We start from the raw sequence: 13,181 nt of genomic DNA on the forward strand, positions 1-13,181 counted from the left end.
CTGTGCCTTGCAATCTGCAATATCCCTGTACAATCTGCATGGGGTAATTGTCTTGTAGGCAGTGTGGGAATGAGTGCTGTAATGATGATGGATGCAGAATCTGCAAACCACTGTGAGGATGGAAACTGTCCCTGGAGAAAAGAACCCTTCATCCTCTGCCCACCAGATGAAGATTGTTTCGCTCCAGTTTTGGCTCGCCTGGCTATCATCAGGCCAGGGAGGTGTGGGACCATGGACCAGCTGGAGTTCAAATGTGGGGCAGCACTTGGCCCTGCTCTGGGGGCTGAACCCACTGTGACCTCCCCATTCTGGGTAGTCTCCCTGCAGGCAGGTGCCCTCTCCTTCCCTCTCATGGAGCAGATCAGGTGTGCAAGCGTTCCTGCCATGCCCAAGTGGGTGGATTGTGGCCAGGATGTGGAAAGGAGGCCTGGCCCTTTGGCATGGCCTGGTGGCAAAGGGACAGCACAGGGAGAAAGCAGCTCTGGAAAGCTGATGAAGGCAAGCTCTCCCCAGCACACCAGGTACTTGTAACATCCAGCTGAGTCCACAGTGAAGGTTCTTCCTTGGAGGTACGTGTCTCTTTCCACCTGTTTTCCTCTATTCCCTGTACCCCTGGTTAACAACTCAGCTGAGGTGGTGAAGGAAAAGCCCCAACTTGGAAAGGCTCTGCTCACCGCGACATCTTTTTGTGGGGGCTTGGCTCAGCCTGTGCTGGGTTTTATTGCCAGGAGACCTGGGTTTGCCCTGCTTTCTATGCTTACTGTCCCTTGGGAGCTGGGGCTCTTCTGAGGAGGGGCTGGGGCAGGAGACGGGGTGGAAGAACTGCTGCCCTGGGGAGAAATTATAGGAGCCTGTGGGCTGCAGCCAGCATGGGGACAGCGGGGACACAGCGGCACAGGGTGGGCAGTGATCCGTCTGGGAGGGGAGTCAGCCTGTGCAGAGCAGTGTTTGTACAGGGCTGTGATTTAGGACTGGGGCATGGCAGGGCTCTGGGTGCTGCCTGTGTCCTCCTCTGTGTCCCCAGCTGATCGAAGCGGGAGGAGCTGGTGCAAAGCACAGTCTCCCTCCAGAACTGCTGCAGCTCCTGGATGGCTCCTCAGTGGTGTTTGCTTTTGCCACTAGATGGTGAGGTAAGGAATGAGGGAAAACACAGAAGTCTCGCTGTGTTCCCCGGCGGCCTCGCTCCCTGTGACACCAGGCTGACGTGCTCTGCTTTCTGGGAACCTGGCAATTTCAGGCAATTATTCCCTGGACATTTTATACGGCCCAGCCTTCAAGAACTGCTGCTGCCACCCTGACTCTTTGATCTTTTTAACTCCAGTGCTGCCACTCTGCATTGATGTAGCCATGGCAAGCTGTGTTAGACACAGCTGCAAACCTGCCTGATGCAGCGATGTACAGAAAGCTGTCTCCTGCTGTAGCAATTTACTTTGGTCCATTTTTGAAGAGGGTGTATGATCTGCTTCCCCTTTCCCACGAGGACCTGAACCCGCTGTGAGACCCACACCTTGGGTCCCTGCATGGCTGCTCTCTGATGGGCCAACTCTTTTCAGAGCTGTTTGCTTCACTGGAAGCTTTGCTCTGGCTGTGCTGGAGGAGTCTGGGGATGGGTGATGGACCAGGGAGTTACAGCTCACCCGGGGCCTTTGCAAGAGGGATTGAAGGAATGCTGGTGACGGCAGCCCCTGCCCCAGAGATAGCAAAGTAGATCATGGAGAACGGGGAGAGAAAGGGCAGGTGCACACATTTGGGCACTGGGGAGTGGAACTTGAAGGGATGAGTTACTCCTCAGATGAGTAATTGAATGCCAGCATCTCCCAGCTGGGAAATTAAATACTTTAAAGGGATGTGGTCTCAATTTTGTCTTAAGCACAGGCTGACTCTGCTCATGAAGGGGAGCTTGTTGAGCTGCAGAAACTTTATTGCTTTAATTTAGGGAAGGTTATAAAGTGCCCAACCTTTCTTCTCTCTGAATACTGGCTTGGGTGCCACTCTGCATGCCCAGGATGACCTGCTTTTCACAGAATCATAGAATGGTCTGGGTTGGAAGGCATTGTAAAAATCATCTAATCCAATCCAACTCCCCTGCCATGAGCAGGGACATCTTCAACTAGATCTGGTTGCTCAGTTCCCCAACCAACCTGACCATGAGCACTTTTAGGAATGGGGCATCTACCACCTCTTGGGGTGAGCTGTTGCAGTGCAGGCTTGGAGAGGCATTCCCTTTGTGACTGGCTGGGACACTGACCTGCTTGCCCTGGTTCCAGGAGTGTGGCAATGCTTCTGGCTTGGTTATTCCTTGCTGGGCATTGCTGCTGAGAGGAGTATTTGCATGGGAGCAGATCAGGGAATACCCATAGGACCAAGGCTGTTTGTGGGCAGCCTCCAGGCAGGAGTGGAGCCAGATGCTGGGGAGTACCACCTACCCTAGGTCTGGCCAGGGATGGAAGGTTTTGGCTGTGTTTTGTCTATGTGGTCATTAGGTATGGAAAGCCCACTGTAGTCTGGTACAGGGTTTTATGAGAGGCAATGACTCAGTCCCCTGACAGTGAGCAGTATGGAAGATCCCTGTAGTATATTAGGAATGGTCCATAGACAGTTTGGTTTATTTTTTACTATCTTTCCACAGTTCTTGGCTAATTTCAGTGGGCTCTACCTTGTGAGCTGGCACGCTGGGAAGCCTGGTGAGGGGAATGGAGCTGCTCCCCAGCACTGAGGGATGGCCCCCTGGTGTTTAGTTCTGGCCATGTAGCAGGATGCAGCGAGGAAGAAGTCCCAAACAGAGAACTGAATAAAGAAAACAACACTTCATAAAAACTCACTCACCTTATGCTTGGCACAGAGGTACGTGTGTGTGCATTTGTGGGTACTGCAGAGAGAAAATGCACATTTCACTCTCCCTTCTCCCATAGGCATTGAAGTGCCTGAGGGACACAAGCCAGAAACATGCAGACAGCCAGGGAGGTTTCTTGTGCAGTGCTCCTCCTGCAGTGCTGAAATGAGCCTTTTATGTTCCAGGACACTGTGACACCAGGAAGAAGCAAGAGGGAAAATACTGAACAAATAAACCTGAGGCTTGCACGAGCACAATCCCCATGTCAGCCTCGCCCCTGACTGCCACGCTATAATCTGTAGCATGGAAATGTTTCTCTTGGCTGTTGGTTTAGGGCTGTGCAATCAAATTTGGTAGTTAAAATCTTGCTGAACAGGGCAGGCAACCCAAACAGCAGAGGAAAGGCAAGCAGAGATTTCAAGTTGCTTGCAAAAAAACCACCTGAGGAGCAGGTGGTCACACAGCATCCATCTTGTGCTGTTTTGAGCCAGCTGTCTGCAGATGGGGGGAGTGAAGAATTGCCACTGTAGGTAATATTCAGTGTGTCTCCTTTCCTTCCCCTCTGAACATCTGATACCATGGCAGCACCTTTGCTCACAAGGGGATTAGGTGCTAGCACAGACCACTGCTGCAGCTATCCATTTCCTACTGATTTATTCAAATAATTTGGAAAAGTACATCCAGCAGCCAAGTTCAGAAAGACTCTGTTGAAAAACATGCCTGGCTCTTCGTAAGCTATTGCTGTGAGATCTGTGAAAAGAGCAAACCCCAAACTCTCACGTGCAGGAATGGAAAGGCTGTGGGTCTGAATGTGTGTAGGAAGAAATGTGCCTGGGGTCTCAAAGCAGCTGGAGGGGTGGCTACACTAGACACTTTTTGAATTTAATTTAGAAATAGAAGGAAAATAGGAATCACAACATTTGAGACATCTGCCTGGAAATGGAAGGTGTGCTTGCTGTGTTACTTTGCAGTGGAACATTGTAAAGCCAAATTTGCCTGTGGAATGTCTGTGCCTCTTCCCTGATAGCTTCTATGCTGTTTCTCCTCCTGGAGTTAACACAGTAAAAGGGAAAACAATATTTTGGTGTGACTTAGCTGCATCTCTGCTGGCTTTTCCTAGACGTGCAGGAAAACTGACCAAATTGAAGCTGCTGTGAAGGGCCTACTCAGTCATTAGTCCAGAGGGGGTGACGAGCCATGGGATTTCAGTGCCTTGCTCCCAAAGGTAACTGAACGGTTAGTAAGGTAAATCCTCCTGAAAGACACCCTGCTTTGATATAGTCAGATAAGCCCAGCAGCATGATCAAAATACACAGCTACAACAAGGGCTTCCTGCCATGGATATGCAAATATTGAGATCAATGCAAATTGCAGAGCTCATGCAAAGCAAACTGTGACTGCTGTTTACCTCCAGGTGCGCAGCACCCACAGCTACAAGGCTTTCCTCTTTTATGCTTGTGTCAAGTTGCTCTTGAAAGCTTCTGCTGAGCAATAATTTCTGTACCTTGTTCCAATGGTTGTCCCTTTCATGTGGTCCCCCCAGGAATCTGTGCTGCCATACCTTGACATAGCTTTAGGTTTGTCCAGTTTCTTAGGCCTGAAACAGACTGTCCAAAAAGCAAGCCTTGGTCCTTCACCGGTCTTTTTAAAATTTTCCCCTGCCAGAATCTCACTGCTCTTCTGGAAATAAACAATTCCTGGGGCTGCTTGCTCAAAACACACATTTTACAGCCTTATTACCATAGCGATCCTTCCCAGAGATTCTCTCTCCATATGTGGTTTGCTTTGTGCTGTGAGCAACTCCCGGACCACATGAACATTTCTCAGCTCCTTCTCCCCAAGAGGCAACAGGGGAGGGTGGTCCTGGTTCCCTGCAATGGAGACGATGCTGGAAGCGATGCTGGAGTCGAGGAGTGGAGGAGATGTATAAACATGGAGGCAGCATGCCTAATTAATGACCTGAAACAGCTGGAAAGGTCAGTTTGTTTGCGGGGCCGCGCTCGAGGCACGCGTGCTGAATGCGAACTTGGCCGCCGTGCCTTGCAAAGGGCACTGCTGCCCTCCCGGGATGGCAGCTGCTGGAGGGGAGCCATCACAGGAGGCTTGACAGCCTTCAGCCTCACTCATTAGTGTGCACCCAGGCCATCCCCCCTTGTCTGGCGAGCCTGATTCCTTGTAGGGCTCTGCTGAGAGACCAGGCTGCTTTCTGGGGAAAGGGCAGGCTCCTGCAGGTCTTCAGTGTGGGATGCTGCAGAGAACAGGCTGTTTTCTGGGCTGTCTTGTCAGGCACTTGTCGACTGAATTTGATCTGCAGAGTCTTATTACTCATATTAACGCTGTCAGCAGCACGCATGCAAAAATTGAGCGTCTGGATGCAAACGTCAGGGAATTGATATAAAAATGTTCTTTGCCTGCTGTTCTTTGTCCCTGTGGAACTTTTCTCTACAGCGTTCCAGAGGCTAAAAATTCAAGTTTCTTGCCTAATCCCAGGACTCTGGGAGTTAAGGCTTTATGAATATTACGAATTATCATTAAGCGTGGTATAGACTTGTAAAGACAGCTGTCCTGTAGGACAGGGTGTGCCATGGGTTGTCATGTGAGATCTTCAGGCTACTTGCCAGCTCTTGCAATTTCTGACCAGCCTTCATCTCAACACTTGGGCAGAGCCATGAGGTAACCTGCAGAGAAAATCAAAGGGAGAGAGCATTACTGAGTCACTTTGCAGACAGTGCTGAGCACTTCTGGTGTCAATAAAATCACAGAGATGTCACACGCACAACAATGGTGGCAATGAGAGGAAAGTGCCTTTGATGAGGCAGGTTTTCTCCCTCTCTGAGATGAACACAATGTCATCCCAGCTGTTCCCCACTTGCAGAGAGCTCTCTTTCTAGTGGTGTTTCTGGGACAAACCCTTTTCTTCAGGCCTTTGGCCTCATGTTCCCCTTGAGCTCTTTGTCCCAGCAAACTGAACTGATCAAAGCTGCTTTTGCCATGTAGTGGATCAGGAGCAACATTGTTGGCTGTGTTTAGCTTCAGGCAGACTGAGGGCGTCTAGCTACAAAAAGAGATGGAAAATCAAGGCAGCTGGTCATGCTTTGTAATTTAAATTGGCAGTCTGTCTGTGCTGGGGAATGCAGAGAGCATGGGGGGAAGGCAGAGTGTTTCCAGAAAGGCACCATCCCAGGCCTGAGCAAAGCATCTCAGACAGTCCCTGGTGGCCTTAGTGAAGGTGAACTGTTGGAATGGATCAAATTGACCACAGAAGGGGTCAATCACGCGGGCTGGGCGCAGCCTCATCCTTCCCTGTCTGGGTCCTTCCACCCAAGCAGTGACCAAGGAGGCTTCTGCCAAGAGTGTTGAAGACTCCTTATCTGAGGAAGACCCTCTGCCAGGCAGAGCAAGGCATCTACAAAACACAGCAGTCCCCTACAGGAAGGGGATGTTTGCAAAGTCCAGCATATCCTTGACCTCTCACCTGGCCTTGCCATAGACTTAGGTGATTTAGTCCTCTCATCCTTGCAGTGAAATCTGTGTTTGTATGTCACCTTTACTCTCAGACAGATATTTTCTGTGAGAATGCCAGTCATCTGGGGTTCAATTTACAGGTTTTGAGTTATTCTCTGAATTTTGCCCTTTTCTTAGACACACCAGTGCAGTGGGCCCTGCACTCACTTGCTCAGGCAAAGGGATTCCCCCTTTCCCCTCACTCAGCCCTGTGCCAGTCCCAGAGGCTGTGCTCTCTGGCTCCCAGACGCTGTCTCTCCCATTCCTGTTCCCTCTCTTGGGCGTCACTGCTCCTGGGCCTGGCTTATAACACGGTGTGTGGCACAGGGACAAAGATGACAGGCCTTCCTCCCTGAAGGCTTTCCTCTTGCAGAGGAAATCGGTTCATTGGCTCGAGCATTCAGCACGGCGATTGAGAGCAGCCTGAATCTGGAGCATCAAGTGAGCATCGCTAGAACCATCTGAAACCGAGAGGAAAGAGGCTGCGAGTGAGGGATGGGGGCTGGAGGCCACGTGCTTTGCAGGTGAGTGATCTGTACGTGCTGAGCTGGCAGCATCAGGGCTGGGTGGGATTCCCGGAGTGTCACTATTGTTCCTTTGCTATTACAGAGCTTCTACACTGCTGCTGCAGCCACGGAGGTGATGCCAGCCCCGGTGCTGTCGGGGAGCGCCTGGGGAGGTTTCCCAGGTGTGGGGCACCCTGCAAGGCAGCTGCCCCTGCGGGACTGCCAGGAGCGAGTGTGCTGAGCCTGTGCTGTGGCGTGGGGCCGCCGTGGGTGCCCGTGCGGCGGGGCTGAGCCGGGCTGGGGTCGGTGCGGCAGTGCGGGGCTGCCCCGCCGCCCCGTCCGCCCCTCGGCCGTCGGGGCCGCCGCACCGGGGCCGCCGCTCGGCGCGGCGGGTGCAGTGAGGCGCCGCGGCCGCCAGGTGCCACTGCCCCCCCGCGCTGCCCGGGCCGCCGCCGGGGCCGCCGTGCGCGGGCTCCCGCATCCCGCCCGGCATCCCGCGGGCTCCCGCATCCCGTCCCGCATCCCGCGGGCTCCCGCATCCCGCGGGCTCCCGCATCCCGTCCCGCATCCCGCGGGCTCCCGCATCCCGTGGGCTCCCGCATCCCGCGGGCTCCCGCATCCCGTCCCGCATCCCGCCCCGCATCCCGCGGGCTCCCGCATCCCGTGGGCTCCCGCATCCCGCGGGCTCCCGCATCCCGTCCCGCATCCCGCGGGCTCCCTCCATCCCGCGGGCTCCCGCATCCCGCGGGCTCCCTCCATCCCGCGGGCTCCCCCATCCCGTCCCGCATCCCGCGGGCTCCCCCATCCCGCGGGCTCCCTTCATCCCTCGGGGTACGCATCCCGCGGGCTCCCTCCGTCCCGCGGTCTCCTCCATCCCGCGGGCTCCCTCGCCCTCGGGGCCGGCAGCCCAGCCCTCCCGGGCTGACACGCGTGGGCGTGGGGAAGGCGCTGCCCTCGGGGCTCCCAGCACGCACGGCCGCACACCCGGCAGCCGGAGCGCAGCCCGTCCGTTCCCCGGCGCACAGGCGGAACTGTGCGGCAGCTTTCACTCCCTGCGGCCCGCGGAGCCTCCGCAGCGGCCGCACGGTTATCGCCTCCAGCCGCCCCTCGCACGCCCATCCCCGGAGACAGTGGGGCTCGCTCCGCGGGGCCGCTCCTCTCTCCGGGCGGAGCGGAGAGCCGGGCTGGGCGAGACCCTGGGATGGGGACAGCGTGACAGTGGGTGCGGATGTGTGCGCGGAAGTGGCGGGGAGCGAGCGGGTGTGCAAATACAGGCAGTGCGAGCGGGTGCGGTGTGTGCGCGGAGCGGGCGTGGGAGCTGAGCGAGGGGCGTGTGCGGAGGACGCGAGTGTCGGTGTGGGTGCAGGGTGCGCGGTGTGCGAGTCGGGCTGCGTGTCCGTGTGTGTCTGCCCGTCCATGTGTGTCTCTGTCTGTGTCTGTGTGTGCGTGTGCGCGCACCGGGGGCAGCTCCCCACGTGGGGCTGACGCGGCAGCCCCGGCCCGATCCGGGGCTATAAAGCTGCTCGGCGGCGAGCGAGGCAGAGCAGCCGCGGCCGGCTGCAGCTCCAGCCTCGGCCCCGCTCCGCCCGTCCCGGCGCGCTCGGGGGTCCCGCGGCAGCGCTCAGGATGCGCCGTGCCCGCCCGCAGCCCCCCGGCCCCCGGCGCGCCGCTCTGCCCCGGCCGGAGGCGCAGTAGGACGCGGGCGAGCCGCGCTCGGAGCCGGGCGCGGCGCGGGTGGAGCCGGGGCGAAGGGCGGGGGTGTCCGCTCAGCCGGGGTTGATGTTTAACCTGGAGCGCCCGTTCACGGAGAGGGGCCACTTCTTCTCCTCCATGGAGTACCAGCGGCAGCTGGAGGAGGAGGAGGGCTACCCCCCTCCCGGCGCTAATGGGACCTTCAACGACAGCGGGGCCGGCCCGGGCTGGGGCACGCCGTACCCTCTGCACACCACCATCACTCTCATCAGCCTGGCCAGCTTGCTCATGCTGTTCACCGTCTTTGGCAACGTCCTGGTCATCATCGCTGTCTTCACCAGCCGGGCGCTCAAAGCCCCCCAGAACCTCTTCCTGGTCTCCTTAGCCTCAGCTGACATCCTGGTGGCCACGCTGGTCATCCCCTTCTCGCTGGCAAATGAGGTGATGGGGTACTGGTACTTCGGTAAAGTCTGGTGTGAGATCTACCTGGCCTTGGATGTGCTGTTCTGCACCTCCTCCATTGTGCACCTCTGTGCCATCAGCCTGGACCGGTACTGGTCCATTACGCAAGCCATCGAGTACAACCTCAAGCGTACCCCGCGACGCATCAAATGCATCATCTTCATCGTCTGGGTCATCTCGGCTGTCATCTCCTTCCCACCACTCATCTCCATCGAGAAGAAGAGCGGGCAGCAGGCTGACCAGGGGGTGGCAGGGTGCAAGATCAACGATGAGAAGTGGTACATCATCTCTTCTAGCATCGGCTCCTTCTTTGCCCCCTGCCTCATCATGATCCTGGTCTACATGCGCATCTACCAGATAGCCAAGAGGAGAACCAGGGTCCCGCCGAACAAGCGGGCAGAGCGCCCCGAGAAGAAGCAGAATGGCTTGACTGACAAGGAGGACCTGCCAGCCACAGCGCAGCTCAACGGGGAGAAGGCAGCAGGAGGCAGTGGTGGGCAAGAGGGAGAGGTCAATGGCATAGACATGGAGGAGACCTCTTCCTCTGAGCACCAGGAGAACAACCAGTGCAAGAAGTCAGAGAGGCCATCGAGAGGAAAGACCAAGACTAAGCTGAGCCAAATTAAGCCCGGGGACAGTTTGCCCAGGAAGACAGAGGAGGAGAGGAACACCAAAGGGTCCCGCTGGAGAGGCAGGCAGAACCGGGAGAAGCGTTTCACCTTTGTGCTTGCAGTGGTGATCGGGGTCTTTGTCATCTGCTGGTTCCCCTTCTTCTTCACCTACACGCTGATGGCCGTCTGCGAGAGCTGCTCCGTGCCTGACACCCTCTTCAAGTTCTTCTTCTGGTTTGGTTACTGCAATAGCTCCCTGAACCCCGTCATCTATACCATTTTCAACCATGACTTCAGACGGGCTTTCAAAAGGATCCTCTGCAGGATAGAGAGGAAAAGGAATGTTTGAAGGACCCTTTGGTACTGGCAGGACTAACCAAGACTTTGTAGGAGTGTGAAGTACGTCTCTCTTGGGCTGTGCTTGCGTGGGATGGTTTCCTTCAGCTCATGAGCAGGAAGCCTTTAAAACCTGAGATGAGCCTGTGGGAACAGTGAGGAGCAGCAGGCAAGTGGAGGTCCGAGCCGTGGCATTCAGCTTGCCAGGGGAGGATGGCCTTTGACTTGCTTGGTTTATTTTGTTAGTTCTTTTTTTTTTTTCTTTTGCCAGAATCCCTCAGTGGATATTCTCATGACTGCTCAGTTTGACTCTTTAAAGGCAAACATCATGCAGCTCTGCGAGACGAACAACAAAGAGGGAGTATGCCCACCAGAGGTGTTGGCTTTTTTATTTTGTTGTGACTTCCCCCCCCCCACCCCGCCCCCACCCCCGTTGTATATGTAATGAATTTTGACCCTCTTGTAAAATACAGTATTGTATTCTTGAATTTGAATGTCTTAATTTTTGTAAGGCAAGCAGCTTTGAAACTGTGAATGCTATAATTATCTTTGGTACTTTAAAGGTCTTTCTTTTCCTACCCCCTGCAAAACCACTGAGCAACTAGAGCCATCCCCTACCTGACAGTTTGATAATATTACCAAAATTCCCAAATTCCTGTCTCTTTTTTTTTTTTTTTTTTTTTTTTTTTTTTTTTTTTTTGGCTTTAAAGCTTAGGATCCCAGACCTCACCAGACTGGCTATTTTTGTTGCTATTCTTTTAATGTCATACCTGTTTCTGTTTAATTTCTGTGTTGCCTGTGACACAACACAGCTGAGATGGCAACTGCCATCTCGTTACTGTGAGAGCAGAGCCCGACAGAGCGATGGCTTTGCTGTGCAGGCAGGGATGTCCCAGGCAACAGAGACTGTCTCCCTTGCAACGTGAGCCTTGGGACCCTGCCAAGCTCCCCACGAGTTAATCTCGTTTGATTTTATACCGCTCTGCAGCACTGAAATGTGTTCGATGCTCACTTGCTTCCTCCACCTCAACTGTAAATAGTCACGTTTCAAAGCAAACAGCAGGGCTCTGCCTACCATGTTCTCTCATCTGTGCTGATTTGTGATGGTTTAACTCCTGCAGGATTTCCTGCAGAGATGAAGGGGTTTGTGCACAGTGGCCATTCATCTTTCTCAATTAAGAAAGAGTTCAGTTTTTAACTTGCCAGTCTCATCTTTCCTAGGAAATAGGGAAGCATCCCTCTTTCAGTCTTATACAAGGCAAAACTCTGAAATGAGAAACTTAACTTCCAGTTTCTCCATTGTTTTATAGTGTAATTAAGCTTTTTTTTTTTTTTAATCCAAGTGTAAATATTGTGAGATTGGAACAGGAGAGAGAGTTAATACTGCTTTTACACTCTTTCCTGAAATGGCTTTCAGCTCTTTGTGCTAAAAAAATAAAATCCAAAAACAAAAATGGACAGAACAAATCTAACATCCTTGTGCCATGAAAAAATTTCTGGAGAACATTTATAGGAAAAACTTTTGATTTAACACAATAAATAAGTTTTTTAATGCTAGGAAAACAGCTTTATCAAATGCTGACAGGACACAGAAATGGTTTGGAGAAAGCAAAGTTTGTATACGTTGAATGTATAAATGAATTTGCCTTTTCTGGAGTTGTATGGTACATAGAAAGAGACTTCAAAAATAAGTTTTTACTTTTGGGAAGTGTTTTGTTGATTTTGCTCTCTTTTGACTTTCTAATTAACTCCAAGTGTCCCTGGATGCATCTTGGGACTTGGAGAGCAGTGTTTACATTCACTTGCATTTTCAGAACTGAATCCTCAAGAGGTGAGGAAAGCAAATAAACTGTGCTTTAATGTAAAAAAACAAAACAAAACAAAAACAAAACCAAACCACAAGCAGAAATTGCTATAATGGATGATTATTTTTATTAAATAAAAAAGCGTTTACAGATCAAGTGTGAAAATCCTCTGAATAACGTTAGCTGTTTTATTTTGTTGTATTTCATTTTCTGAACCATTCAGCGATCTGCCGGTACCTTTGGTTTTGCCATTTTTTGAAGAACACACTGGGAAAAGCACTCGTGTTGTCTGAAAGGGATTGTCAGCCCAGGTAGGAACAATGGCTCTGTTCATGATGCAGTGGCATAATAACAAATGAGTCCTTGATATTTCTTGGGTATTTCCACCCCCCTCTCTGTGCCACAGGAAGGGCATTCATGTGTTTGTTCAAGAAAAGAGCGTAGGGTTTGAGGGTGTGAGTGGCACCCTGGGAGTGCAGCCTGCCTGCCATGGCATCTGCAGCTATTGTGAGGGTTTGTAATAATGAGTTTGCAAATGGGATTAGAAACAATTAGGCTGGAAGGCAACATTCTGTGATAAACGCAGGAGTGTCCACCCGAGTGTCCACTTCCAGCCCCCAGGAGGTAGGGCTTGCTTGCCCTTTCACCAGTGCTGCCAAGACCCTCCCTGAGGGAGGTGATGGGGGAACGTTCTCCCACCGAATATGGAACTTCTCCTGGTGAGAAAATAAATGACCAGAGCTCCGTGTGGGAGCTGCTGGTCCAGTGGCTCCACTCTGCCAGTGCCCCAGGGGTGCAGCTGGAGGTGCTTGGCACAGTGGCAGGGGGCCAGGGTGTGCAGGCAGCATCACTGCGGGGTGTAGGGCACCTGATGGTGACCCAGGGATGAACATCTGGGTCACCCCATGGTGGCCTTTGCAGGTCAGGGGAACTTGGTTTGGGTAGAGTGTCCTGCTTCCACTCTGGTCTGGGCTGACCCTGATGGCTTTGGAGGGTTTTACAAAGTAGATCCTGTGGGAGACTCTGGGTCAGTTCCTGGGACATGAAGTGATCCAGAGCCATTGATTGCACTTGCTCCACCCCTCTGGCTGTCAGTTGTCCTTGCTGCCAAATCTCTGTTGTGGACAGTAGAGTATTTTGCAGGGTTTGGGGCTGGGAGACTGAGGTTCTTCCCCTTCCCCCTCCTGACTCCCTCCCCATCATTGCTTCCAGGTCATTCCCTTGCAAATGACGCATTAAGGGATGTAATGTACTTTGATTGTTTTTTATAACCTTTTATTTTGGGGCTGAAAGGTTAATGGTGTGAGGGGAGGAGGGGGAACCTGTCTCCCCAGCTGGGTGGGAGCCAGCCAGGCTGGCACAGCAAACACCAGGCAGACACACCACTGCCAGCTGTGCCCTGGGAGATGTTTCTCCACCACTTTCCTCTGTG

The 13,181-nt window shown here is 53.3% G+C and overlaps 1 protein-coding gene across 1 annotated transcript; it reads left to right on the plus strand.

Moving 5' to 3' along the window:
• Nucleotides 1–8,591: 8,591 nt before the first annotated feature.
• Nucleotides 8,592–11,905, plus strand: ADRA2A (adrenoceptor alpha 2A). Its single transcript, XM_021526026.3, has one exon. It carries the CDS (start codon nucleotides 8,623–8,625, stop codon nucleotides 9,955–9,957), a length of 1,335 nt encoding a protein of 444 aa, XP_021381701.1. The 5' UTR covers nucleotides 8,592–8,622; the 3' UTR covers nucleotides 9,958–11,905.
• Nucleotides 11,906–13,181: the final 1,276 nt, after the last annotated feature.

The sequence above is a fragment of the Lonchura striata genome, chromosome 7, assembly GCF_046129695.1.
Source record: "Lonchura striata isolate bLonStr1 chromosome 7, bLonStr1.mat, whole genome shotgun sequence".
Classification (NCBI taxonomy): Eukaryota; Metazoa; Chordata; class Aves; order Passeriformes; family Estrildidae; genus Lonchura; species Lonchura striata.